This window comes from Bradysia coprophila, unplaced genomic scaffold (assembly GCF_014529535.1).
Source record: "Bradysia coprophila strain Holo2 unplaced genomic scaffold, BU_Bcop_v1 contig_324, whole genome shotgun sequence".
In the NCBI taxonomy this organism is placed as follows: Eukaryota; Metazoa; Arthropoda; class Insecta; order Diptera; family Sciaridae; genus Bradysia; species Bradysia coprophila.
This window is the reverse complement of record NW_023503584.1, coordinates 1,044,038-1,057,304: the sequence shown is the minus strand read 5'-3', so window position 1 is coordinate 1,057,304 and position 13,267 is coordinate 1,044,038. Positions and strand designations below refer to the sequence as shown.

The 13,267-nt window shown below is 38.0% G+C and overlaps 2 protein-coding genes across 2 annotated transcripts; one reads left to right on the top strand and one right to left on the bottom strand.

Moving 5' to 3' along the window:
- Nucleotides 1-4,006: 4,006 nt before the first annotated feature.
- LOC119079337 (complex III assembly factor LYRM7) lies at nt 4,007-4,846 on the bottom strand. The gene is made up of 4 exons (XM_037187164.1): nt 4,688-4,846; nt 4,590-4,627; nt 4,260-4,447; nt 4,007-4,198 (listed from the first exon to the last, which is right to left on the bottom strand). The coding sequence occupies exons 1-4, from the start codon at nt 4,703-4,705 to the stop codon at nt 4,098-4,100; spliced, it is 345 nt and encodes a 114-aa protein (XP_037043059.1). The 5' UTR covers nt 4,706-4,846; the 3' UTR covers nt 4,007-4,097.
- A 1,288-nt stretch (nt 4,847-6,134) lies between these two features.
- LOC119079336 (NSFL1 cofactor p47) lies at nt 6,135-8,176 on the top strand. Its single transcript, XM_037187163.1, has 7 exons — nt 6,135-6,384; nt 6,519-6,752; nt 6,809-6,975; nt 7,032-7,238; nt 7,303-7,518; nt 7,626-7,760; nt 7,825-8,176. The coding sequence occupies exons 1-7, from the start codon at nt 6,277-6,279 to the stop codon at nt 7,955-7,957; spliced, it is 1,200 nt and encodes a 399-aa protein (XP_037043058.1). The 5' UTR covers nt 6,135-6,276; the 3' UTR covers nt 7,958-8,176.
- Nucleotides 8,177-13,267: the final 5,091 nt, after the last annotated feature.

Sequence of the window (13,267 nt, the reverse complement as noted above, 5' to 3'; positions counted from 1 at the left end):
CATGCCTTCAGTCACTATATCGTTTTCAGTACGAATATTTGCCGATAAGTTACATCTGTAATTGTTGTTAGGTGGTAGCCAGAACAAGCAAATACTTGTGACCGTTGTGAGAAAATAGGTTCCATTTTGAGCATCCAGCCTGTAAATTTTGGGTAATTAATTGTCTGTAGATAATTTTGTGATGGAAACTTCGGCAAACCTCATTTTGTGACTCCTGTTTGTGCACACACCTTATGTTAACTGAATCATATATCTATGGCACATTGAAAATGTTTAACTTATCTTCTAAATTGATAGGCATTGGTGGAGCTTAAAATATTTTTTCTGATATAGATTTTCTTGATTAGATATCGAAAGCGACATCGCGAAATTAATGAAAGATTGATGCCCGTAAAAAGTCTTCTTTTTACCGCCTTTAAGAGAAATGAACCTTATGCAAATTGGTAGCCTACATTTGGGAGGAAAAATATTCGTTTTTTGATGATTTCTCTGAACTAAAAACTTTTTAGCCTCGTACGAAGTACAAAGGGGCTTATAGGATTACGATGCCATGTGTAATTGATGGAATTCGAAGCAGACGGTAAGGGCAAAGTGTTTGCCTATATTCATAGATGACGAATCTGTAATAAAAATTTTGTCTGTCCGTCTGTCCGTCTGTCACGTCGATATCTTGAGTAAATCAAATCCGATTTCAAAAATTCTTTTTTCCCTGAAGGATAGTCGAAATAGTGAGGCTAAGTTCGAAGATGGGCATATTCGGGTCGGCCCTTCGTGAGTTAGGGCCACCTAAGTGATTTAAGGTCTTTTGGTGATATTTATGGCAAAATAAACGATGGAAATGTAAATGACACGGCAAATGATAGGTATTGTCAATACCAATCCAGGAAAAAAAAGTTTTTTTAAAATCGGGTGAGTGGACCGTGAGTTAGGGCCTTAGAAGTGAAATGCTACTAGGGCCCTATGTGTATTTCATTCGTTTTTCGTAATTTTTGTTTGATTTGGAAGGTAATCGAATGCCGAATAGAATGTTGTTGCAAAATTAAATTTGGGTCCTTGGCCTAAGGCCGCTACTAGGGCCCTATGTGTATTTCACAGATAACTCGAGTAAATTTCATCCGTTTTTCGTAATTTTTGTTTCATTTGAAAGATAATCGAACACCGAATAGAATGTTGTTGAAAAAAAAATTAAATTTGGGTCCTTGGACTAAGGCCGCTACTAGGGCCCTATGTGTATTTTACATATAACTCGAGCAAATTTCATCCGTTTTTCGTAATTTTTGTTTCATTTGGGAGGTAATCAAAGGCCGAATAGAATGTAGTTGAAAAAAAAATTAAATTTGGGTCCTCGGACTGAGGCCGATACTAGGGCCCTATGTGTATTTTACATATAACTCGAGCAAATTTCATCCTTTTTTCGTATTTTTTGTTTCATTTGGAAGGTAATCAAAGGCCGAATAGAATGTTGTTGAAAAAAAATTAAATTTGGGTCCTTGGACTAAGGCCACTTCTAGGGCCCTATGTGTATTTTACATATAACTCGAGCAAATTTCATCCGTTTTTCATAATTTTTGTTTCATTTGGGAGGTAATCAAAGGCCGAATAGAATGTAGTTGAAAAAATTTTTAAATTGGGGTCCTCGGACTGAAGCCGATACTAGGCCCTTCAAAAAAATAAAATTTTAGGGCGATTTGAAATTTTTGTTTCATTTGAAAGGAACGTCGTACGGGGCTTCGTAATTGCGCTATGCGCAATTTGTAAGATGTATATATTACATAATAATTTTACTTTAACTACATTAACCGGCGCAATAGGCTTACGGTCAAAGTAGGGTGACAGACGCACTAGGGTCACGTACGCAATAGATATACGGGTTTGTACGGGGCTCAGTCGCAGCAAACGCTCCGACTGTTCTGATGGCTCGTTTTTTGTTGAAAAAGTCAAATCATTAAGAGCGCTCAACCCTTGTCAATTTTCTAGCCTACATTTGTGCGCAAAAATATTCGTTTTTTGATGATTTCTCTGAACCAAACCCTTTTTGGGTAAAAGTATAACCATTAAAGCAAGCAAAAATGTGTTACTTTTAATTAAATAGTTGGTTTGTGGTCGATAACTTAACCCACTTGGAGAAACCCTTGCAAAACACATAAATTTACACATTTGAAATGGTAAAACCTCTATTACCCTGCTAGGTGCTTTGTTGCTAGGAGTTTGCACACAATAGACTGTTATGATCAGAGCGAAAGTTCCGAAGAGGAAGACCAGTTAATTATAACTTGTCTTGGGGTACTTGTCATAGAGTGTTATGATGAAAGAAATATTTTGACAATTACCCCGAGGCAAGAAGTTATAATTAATTGGTCTTCAGTCCCCTCTCTAGCATCGTAAGATGTTGGAAGAGAAGTAAAATCTTTTGACAAGTACCCCAAGGCAAGTTATAATTAATTGGTATTCGGTCGTCTCGCTCCGATCATAACACTCTATTGTATATTTTCATATTGACATATGCCCCAAGGCAAGTTGAAAAACTGGTCTGAATTATATTTCCTTCCCTTGCATCATAACAGTCTATAACAACTAATGCGATTGTCACGTCAGTGGTGATTTCTAATCTAATGTATAGCAACGCGTGCAGTAAAACTGATGAAGTAGAAGATTGAATGTTGTTTCGATACGCTTGTAGATAACAAACACAACGAAAATGTTTGCTTTCAGCTTAATCTTTCGCAGGCTCTTTTTATCTTTATCTTGTACTGAGATAAAAAAACGAGATAAACAGAAGTCCACAGTATTCATAACAGATGCGCCCCCTATTTTTCATTGATCTGCACTGCATACTTGTCATAATAACAACACTGTCAAATACATATAAGATAACCGATATCAGTAGAGTGCCTGTTGTCACTTGCAACAATAAAACATTTTCATTTTTAACATAAAGGCATCAGACTGGTTTCAAGTTTAACATTAATTGCAATTTGTGTCAGTGTCCCCAGTTAGGAACCGATTAAAAGAAAAATGAAAAGATTTTGTCTCGCGCTCGATCTTAAAAACGATCCAAAATTGATCGAGGAATACGAAAATTATCACAAAAACATCTGGCCAGAAATCAGGAAAAGTATTATCGACTCAGGCATTCAGGATATGGAAATATATCGCGTTGCCGACAGACTGTTTATGATCATGGAAACTACGGACGGTTTTTCATTTGAGAGAAAAGCGGAAATGGATTCAACCAATCAGAAGGTGGAGGAATGGGAACAACTGATGTGGAGATTCCAGAAACCGTTTCCTTTCGCTAAGCCGGGAGAGAAGTGGGTGTTGATGGAGAATATATTCAAGTTATGAATAGAGGGCAATAAAGATTCGTTTGAAATTGGTGACGTCTTTAAGATAATTTGTGAAAGAATTAGCATTCAACATCAACATTATACATACCGCCAATCAGTTTTAAGTAATTTAATCGACTCACACGAAGCTTGGTACAAAACCAAAGATAAACCTTTCACTGTTTTACAGATGACAAGCATATCAGTGGTTTTATAACTTCTTTCGCATCAAGAGGTTCAAGCGAAATCTTTTACTTTATTTCGGTGAGCATGTATTTCGGTCTAAGCCAGAGTTTGTGGTTCGCCTTTGTCGTTGTTATCGATAACAGATGACTCGATTCTCATCATGAAACTTTCATCCTACCTTTTGAACTCTGTCTGCAATAATGGTGAGGTCGGTTGTGAATTTTTCCATTTACTTAGGCCCAAAACACAAGAGCAATTACATTTTCGACTATTATGCTGCATTTTCCATTGTTTATCATATACAAAACTGCAAATGGGATTACAATGGATAGCGCTGCATAATTGTCGATGTCAGGAACGGAGACTTGGTATTCGCAAACATGGAGATTTTCCTTTCTTGCTTGCTATTTTCTCTCATTGTTGTACAGTTAATCATTTTTCATCCATTAACTGACCTGACGTGTCGCTCAAATGTCGTAATGACTTAAGTCAACTTCCATCATTCCGGGAAAATCATTTCCGTTTAATAAATAGAATTTCGAAATACACTAACTTGATGATTACAATGCAAAGAACATTTTAGTCTCATTTACACCGCTTTCCACCGGATCGCGGTTTCGCTATGACCGCTTCTTCATTGAATATAACGTTGTCCAATTTGGTTGTGTCTCCCGTTATTTTGGCCTCTATAAAATTCAATGATTTTTTTGGTACAAAAGTGCAATCGCAGACGATCGTTTTACATACCATAGACCCCAGGTTCCTTTTCTTTGGCTTGGATAACGTTTGTTTTCAGTTCGTATTCAACATCTTGGGCCAGTTTAACCAATTCGTTGATGCTTCCCTCATTCTGGACGTGTTTGTTTTTCTTAAACTCTTCATTGATTTTGTTTCGTACTGTTGACAGCGAACGCTCGTCGCCGTCGAATGTCTTACTGGAATTAAAAAAAAAAATAGATTTTTCCATGAGAAAGATCTTAAAGTCAAACCATCGCCAAAGTGAAGATAATATTCAAAACGACTGGATCTGAGCTTTGCGTTAAAGCTGAGGGTTACACTAAGAATCAAATTATTTACCTGGCAACCCGATGTAACGATTTGAAGGTGCTTAGAACCTGCAAATTGGCTAGTTTAACGAAATGATACTTCAAAGTCACTTTAATTCATCATTTTACCCTTTGTTTCACCGACATTATTCTACGTCGAATTAAAATTTTATTTTTCTGTACGAACTGACACCTTCACTGTCAAAATGAAAATAAAAACAAAGTTACATAACCTGTAAACTTTTGACGTGACTACCGGGACTACAGCAGTGATTGTGTATGAGAGCGGCATGACCCGTTAGGAAAATAAGCAGAAAATTTTAAATACTGAAGCAGAAAGAACAGGTTAAGCAACTGGCAGATGCAGCAAAATTTGAACGGTTCAATTGATTCTTTCCACATAAAAAATATTTTCTTCTAAGCCTTCTAAGTCGATGAAGGCGCCACTACTTTCGTGATCAACTCACGTTTATAACAACCTGGTCCTATCAAAGGTAACTATATGGGCGGAGGTAATTCCACATATAACCGAATCAGATGTCCAGTGGCACGAAAGTTCGCTCTAAACGCCATCTATCCCTTTCTTTAAAATCACAAAATTGCTTAGGAAGCTGGGCTATCTGTTTTGTGAAACATAAGTAAATCATAGTCAACCATTGTAAGAAAATGTGGCATCGAACTTGGTCTGATTGGTGGCGTTATCATTTTTAAACATGTGTGGTGCAATTCTTGGTTGTCGATCAACATCAGCGCCACCATGTCACCTGTCGAGTCCAAACTGTCCAAACTCGAACTCTTTTGTTACTCGTTTACTGAGAGGTACCTTATAGAGTATTATGATGAAAGAGAAAGCAATATTTTGACAAGTACCCCAAGGCAAGTTATAATAAACAAGTCTTCGGTCTTCTCACTCACATCATAACATGTAGAACGTGAAGCAATTGCTTTAACTGGTCTTTGGTTTTCTCGCTCTGATCATAACACTCTATTCATCATCGACGCTTGAACTCAAGTTCTGAACTCAAAACAAACGAGGCATTGAAAACATGTTTTGGTCCTAGTTTTCATTGACAGATGAAGCAATCGCGATTTTGAATAGAAAACGTTCTAACTTCATTTGACAGTTTCGAAAATTTCGTCATGAAAAATAGGACCAAAACACGTTTTGAATGCCTCGTTTGTTTTGAGTAAATAGCCTCAATACGAACAACACACACTCTACGGATAATAGCGGCAGAGTCAAAATGACCCAAAATTATATCGGCTAAATTTGAAGTTTTTGGACAAAATGATGTATGGACGACTTGTACATTATCAAATATAAGGGGCACCTTCCATACATCATTTTTCGATTGGACCACAGGTACCACCTGGAACCACTTGCAAAAATGAAGCAAAATTTCGACTCTGCCGCTATTATCCGAGAGATATTATTAGAGTGTGTGTTGTTCGTATTGAGGCTATTTAGTTTTGAGCATTGCAGGCTTTCGATGCTTTCGACTGACCATGTGGTACTGTAAGTTCAAGACGGAAAAATCGACAAACAAAATCAGTTTTACTCTGCTCACATCGCTGTCACCGGCTCCATACTTTCGGAGAACATTCGCTAGATTCGCTACCTTATCCACTATCATGACATTTCACTTTGAAATATTCGTAAAAATTGTCATCGCTTAAAATTTCATTAAGTTCTTAGGAAAATTGATTCCAATCCAATCATGTCTGACACGGATCGACAAGAAATGATTACACACTTCTGTGATGTAACTGGTGAACCGGCTGAACGAGCCGAATTTTATCTATCGTCTGCAAACTGGACGTTACAGGTACGAGGTTATGTTTTTGAAAAATTTGTTTTGGCTTTGTCGAATTACGAAATCCATTGTGCTAAACCGGTATTCGACACCGGGGGATTTCCAGGTATTTACGAGAAATCAATTTGAATGTTATTACCTCACAGGTGGCACTTGCTAGCTTCTACGATAATGATGGAAACGAGGAAGGAGTTAACTTTGATATGGATGACGATTCAGCTGCTCCACCAGCATTCCCGGCTAGTGAAGACAGTTCAAGTCAACCACCAGTTCGTAGTACCACTGATGATGGCAAGCAGAAAGAGAAACCATCGGCCAGACCTCGAATCGCAACCATACACAACATGGATCGTTCGAGTGATGAGGACGAACAAGGACAGGTATTCAGTGAATCGTTGACATTTCGGGCCTTGACTAATTTTACAATCAAATTCAGGCATTTTACGCTGGTGGATCAGAACGATCGGGTCAACAAGTGCTCGGTCCACCACCAAAGAAAAATCCAATGAGAGACTATGTATCGGACGTGTTCAGTTCAGCTCGTGAACATGGAGCTCAGGTTGTTGATCAACACGAGACTGCAACTGCTTCCGGATCGTCAAGGTTCGTCCTTTAGCCGAACAATTCTCTTCAAAAATTTTTCATTGAATTTCGTTTAGTGTCTTCATCGGCACCGGTTATCGTCTCGGTCAAACGGATAGTGATCATGTCGTGTTGCCGGATCAGACACCACGTCCGAACCGGCCAAATAATATCGATGTGGTTGTGTTGAAGCTGTGGCGCCAGGGATTTTCAATCAATGACGGCGATCTGCGAAACTACGAAGATCCTGCGAACAAAGACTTTCTTAGCAGCATTATGAAGGGGTAAGGCACTACCATTAAGCAATTTGTTTGTGTGACAATTCGACAATTTCTATCACAAAAACAGTGAAATTCCGCATGAGCTGCGTCAGGGCGGTGCAATGGTTCATGTCGATTTGGAGGATCATCGTAACGAAGAATTCACGAAGGCTGTGGTAAAAGCAAAACCGTTCAGCGGCAGAGGTCATACGTTGGGAAGTCCAGCACCAACAGTGGTCAGTACTCCAGTCACTCCGACTGGTTCGGGTCCCAGTATAAGTAGCAGTGCAAATGCAGAGCAAACGTAAGTGCAAAATTTTTTGATTTCCATTATCGACCCCATCGTTGCCCGACATTTCCTCTGTTCCAAGATTCACACTCTCAATTTTTTATCGATTCAATTATATGCAGAGCCAACGAGCAGTTAAATGTAAATACAACTCAGCCAACTACAATGATTCAAGTTCGCTTAGCCGATGGATCTCGTTTGTCCGCACGTTTCAACCATACGCACACAGTGTCCGATATTCGATCCTACATTCGGAAGTGAGTATCTCACACACTGATTCCATTCAATTTTTGCATTTCCACTGACCGTCGAATTTTGTAGCGCTCGACCACAATATGCAACAATCAACTTTGCCCTGTTGACCACATTTCCAAGCAAAGAGCTAACCGACGAGGCTCAAACCATCGAAAAGGCTGGCCTGTTGAGTGCATCGATATTGCAGCGACTGCAATAGCACATTATATTGCTATAATATGTCGCACCATTGAAATATTTTGTTTTGGTTATAATCGGCTCGGCTGCAATTACACACAAAAAATGGATAATATTGCCAATAAGCGGTTTCAATGGGTCTGAATGATCATTTTCTTTTCGTCTTCTTTAATTTATCTAATTTTATACGGTTTGCTTAAGAATTATCAAAAAAAAAAAAAGAAAGAAAAATTCCAACGAATCCAGTTGTCTTTTAACTTGACCCGTTGCTGCTGCAGTTGCACTGATAAAGACAGCCGGCCGGTGATTATTTTAGTGATGAACAATGAAGTGGCAGTGAGAGAGTGATTTTTTAGTAGATTTCTACAAATATTCATCGAGAAAGTGTTAAAATTAGCGAAAGAGCGCATGTCAAAGTGTTAGAAAATACGACTTCAAAGAACCTTCCTACCGACTTTGGTAATTTATGTTACATATCACCAGGTGATATTATCACCTACAGGTCAGAATTATCGTACTACTGCTAATACAGTTGTCATCAGCTCAGTAATATTTTTCGGTAGAGACATTGTCTCAGGTCCTATTTTTGGAAAGTTTTTCCAAAATTTCCAAAAAATTTCCAAAAACTGCGAACGTCCAAAAACCGAATTTTTCCATAATTTCGAACGGTTTTGGCAACTTCGGAGCTCAGCCTTATGTTTTAGCCGGCTTTCAATGATTTATGTTTGATTATTGACGCTCTTATCTTTCAAATTAATCATGTTCGTCTTCATTTGAAACCTGATAGTGTCAAGAAATAATCGAGAGTCAATTAAAACGCAAGGCTGATTAAGCAGTTGCCAAAACCGTTCGAAATGGTGGAAAAATTTGGTTTTTGGACGTTCGCAGTGTCCTTCCAGTGCGCACTTATGGAGCGGAAACGTTAACTTTAACGAAAGCATCCGAAGATAAATTGAGAGTAACACAAAGAGCCATGGAACGGAGTATGCTTGGAATAACACTCAGAGACAGAATGACGAATCAATGGATTCGACAACAAACCAGGGTCGTTGATGTCATGGAAAGAATAGCATCTCTGAAATGGAGCTGGGCGGGACATATTGCAAGAAGGACAGACGAACGTTGGACCAAAAAGATCATGAACTGGCGACCATATAAAAGACGAGCTATAGGTAGACCACCAGAGAGATGGACAAACGGAATTAAGAATATTGCAGGTACAAACTGGCAGCAAATGGCAATAGATCGTACGAAATGGAAAGAAGTTGGAGAGGCCTACATCCAGCAGTGGATAGAAACAGGCTGAAAAAGAAGAAAGAAGAAGAAGAAGAAGCAGTTTTTGGAAATTTTTGGCAATATTTTTGAAATTTTGGAAAAAATTTCCAAAAAAATTTCTAAAAATAGGCACTGCATTGTCGAGAGGCATTATATCGCACTGACCCAACTAAACTAAGTTTCAGTGGTCACAGAACTACTGCAAAATTTACCCATAACTTTTCAGCAAATTTCGCCAATCAACCTAATCGAAGTTGGACCAATGCGATAAAATATCTCTCGACAATGATTTGAAGTATTCAGCTAATGAGAGGGATTCGTTTGAAAAACAGCCTACCAAAATCGGAGCCATTTTCCAGAAATATTTTTTTTTGCGTTGGCCCAGACATTGGTATTGAAGCAAAACAATTTCCAAAAAAAAATCCTTACTGCTTGCATAGCTAGTGGAGGCCATTCGAACATCGATAACACGCATTTTTCTTATGGAAATATCTCCGGATACGCGTAAGGTTCATGGTCGTGTGTTGGGGCATTAGAAAGGTATTTGAATGGTCTTATAATGGGGATACAATTTACCCACAACTAGTTATAGGCAGTTGAGATATCGAAGAAATTTTGGTGAATTTTGGCGAAATTCTAACATGCCCTCTTCTTCCGAAAATCAATCAAAACAATTAAAAAACAAGTTTTGTCTTATCACTGGTCTTAGCTTTCTCTAGACACCAAACATGCATGGGCCACATGGGGTGTGATACGATCAGTGTACCTTTGTAACGAAAAATTGGAGCTCTGCTCCTGTACTCGCAAGACTATTTTCCTGTCCAATGACACCCGACACGACCCGTACCCCGAGAAATTTCCAAAAGAAAATGACAGGTTTTCGACTTTGGAACGTCTCCCGCTTGCTATGTATGTAAAAGCAAAGTAAGTACCAACGATTACACAAGAGACTAGCTGCGAAAATAATTTACGTAAAATTGCCGATCCTTCTTAGAGACAACTTGTTATGAACTGTTATCCTCTGCGAACATATCTTTAATAGACATTAACAGCTAATTATGCATTTCAATTTTTCATTATTTTTCTGAATTTAAAACATGCAAAAGAAGACTAATTAGCTGTGCCATTTGCAACGGTACAATTAATATCTAACTAAATTCCATACTTGGCGATTTTCACGGCCAGCGCTTTCTATATGTATTCAACGCTATTGGTGATTTGCAATAAGGGTGCAACATAGAAAGTAGTGTCATCTGTTGAACATGAAAATTGACAATAAAAAACAAATTTCTATTCACCAAACCAGTATGAAGCAAGGTTCTGAAAGAACCTTGGTATGAAGCCTGTATCATAAGTCAATCCACAAAATTATAATCTTTTATGTGTCGTCAATGCCAATGCTCTTGGAAACTATGTCTCAGGCAAGTCTTCACATTTCCTGTAACTCGCACAGCTTTCACCGAATCCATCTTATTCAAGTGGTATCTAAAATTACTGTGAACGGTTAGCCTAAAACTCTTCCTATCAAAACTGAGGATGTATAACTCTTGGACTGCTGATTTAATTCCATCAAGAATTTCCTTGTCTGTCTATCCTGTCTATACACGGCAGCCTCACCTTTCTTGTGTATCTCTATCGCTCTATATTGTTCACTTGCTGTCTTCAGATTATAAGCCTCTTGTCCAGCCAGCCGGCCGTCCGTTGTTCGGTTAAGTATGGTTTCCACTCAACAAAAAGTACTCCGTGAGAGAGAGAGAGAGAGAGAGCGCTGTCAAATAAACAAAGCAAAAATTAAAAAAATCAATTTTTGTCTCTCACACGGAGTGCTTTTTTGTTAAGTGGAAATCAAGCCGTAAGGTACGATAAGACCTACTTATCGCCGTAACTTCGGATTGGAAGACTGTTTCCGATGAATCGGATGAATTGAGATGAGCAGTCTCTGCCCAAAAGCAAAAATTTTCGAGCAAGTACGTAATGTTCTACCACTCATTACCCTCTTATGTGATACAATGTTGATAGCAAAGCTATTAGACTTTGCAGAGGCAAATTTAACATAAAATATACGAAGAAGAACAAAATATTGGTTTTTGATAAATTTATTTCTTGTTCTGAAATACTTAATTGGTATTCAATTAGCGTTATTGACGACTCGTTAATTAATTTAAAAAAATATATTCCGAGTTATTTGTAGGAAAGTCGATTATTCACTATAGCCTGTAATAAATGGAGTTCAGTGTCAATTGTGCAAATACTAGAATTATTCCTGGCAAAAGGTAAACTGAATCTTATTATTCGTCTGTTGGACTCACGTCACTTGAACTTAATACCATGAGATCATGATAGTAGATTACGTATACGTAATTACGATGGATCTTCCGTTGTAAGCGAAAATAACGGGGGTAAACCATTATGGTTCGTAAAGTTCGTGAGTATTGCGATTTCGTAGACTTTTCACATAAAATATATGGACGAAATGTCAAAAGTTTACGAAATTGCCTTACCCTCAAACTTTACAGACCCTGGTTTGCCCCTAACGTGTTTCATTTTTAATGTTTTGGGGAGTTTTAAAGATTTTTGAGCTTTCGTTGAATTCCATCAGAGAAATGGAATTTTACTGTGGAATACAAGAAAAGCTCAAAATACTGCACATCCTCTTGGAAATGGATAATCATCTCTTGTCGATAGCAACATTAAAAATAAGCGATAACCTCCACAAATCTGGATTAAATTAATGTTAAAACCAATGAAGTAAAAGATTTTGTGTCGAACATTAGGCGATAGCTTAAACTAAAGAAGTAACAGATTTAATGATTTTACGTATTACGGCAATGTAAATGGCGCTGTGCTTATACATGCAAATACAATGCCTAATCGTCCCCACTCGTCAAAATAAAAATTTGGACCCACGAACGTAATGTACTTATATCTCGATACATCTAACGTGTCTGAAAGGTTAATCACTAAATGCAGTTAAGATCCGTGTCAATTTTCAAAATATTCGAAGTCTGTTGTGAAGCATCAGCATTTGAACGTAAGAAGTTTATAAACAGAATTCGTTACAAGTGACAGATGATGAGGAAGACACTCTACCAAAATATTTACTGAAAGAAAGAAGAAAGCTGAATCATGATATTTCGTCTCAGACTATAATGAGAACGTTTGATCAATAAATAAGTTGAGACATCTAATATCTATTCTGCAAGAGGTACACAGCCCGATTCTCTCATAAACGAGCCATCAGAACAGTCGGAGCGTTTGCTGCGACTGAGCCCCGTACAAACCCGTATATCTATTGCGTACGTGACCCTAGTGCGTCTGTCTCCCTACTTTGACCGTAAGCCTATGCGCCGGTTAAAGTAGTTAAAGTAAAATTATTATGGAATGTGTACATCTTAGAAATTGCGCATAGCGCAATTACGAAGCCCCGTACGACGTTCCTTTCAAATAAAACAAAAATTTCAAATAGCCCTAAAATTTTAATTTATTGAGTATAAATACACATAGGGCCCTAGTAGCGGCCTTAGTCCGAGGACCCAAATTTATTGTTTTTTTCAACAACATTCTATTCGGCCTTTGATTACCTTCCAAATGACACAAAAATTACGAAAAACGAATGAAATTTACTCGAGTTCAATGTAAAATACACATAGGGCCCTAGTAGTGGCCTTAGTCCAAGGACCCAAATTTAATTTTTTTTCAACAACTTTCTATTCGGCGTTCGATTACCTTCCAAGTGAAACAAAAATTACGAAAAACGGATTAAATTTACTTGAGTTCTATGTAAAATACAGATAGGGCCCTAGTAGCATTTCACTTCTAAAACCCTAACTCACGGTCCACTCACCCGATTTTAAAAAGCTTTTTTTTCCTGGATTGGTATTGACAATACCTATCATTTGCCGTGTCATTTACATTTCCATCGTTTATTTTGCCATAAATATCACCAAAAGACCTTAAATCACTTAGGTGGCCCTAACTCACGAAGGGCCGACCCGAATATGCCCATCTTCGAACTTAGCCTCATTATTTTGACTATCTTTCAGGGAAAAAAAAAATT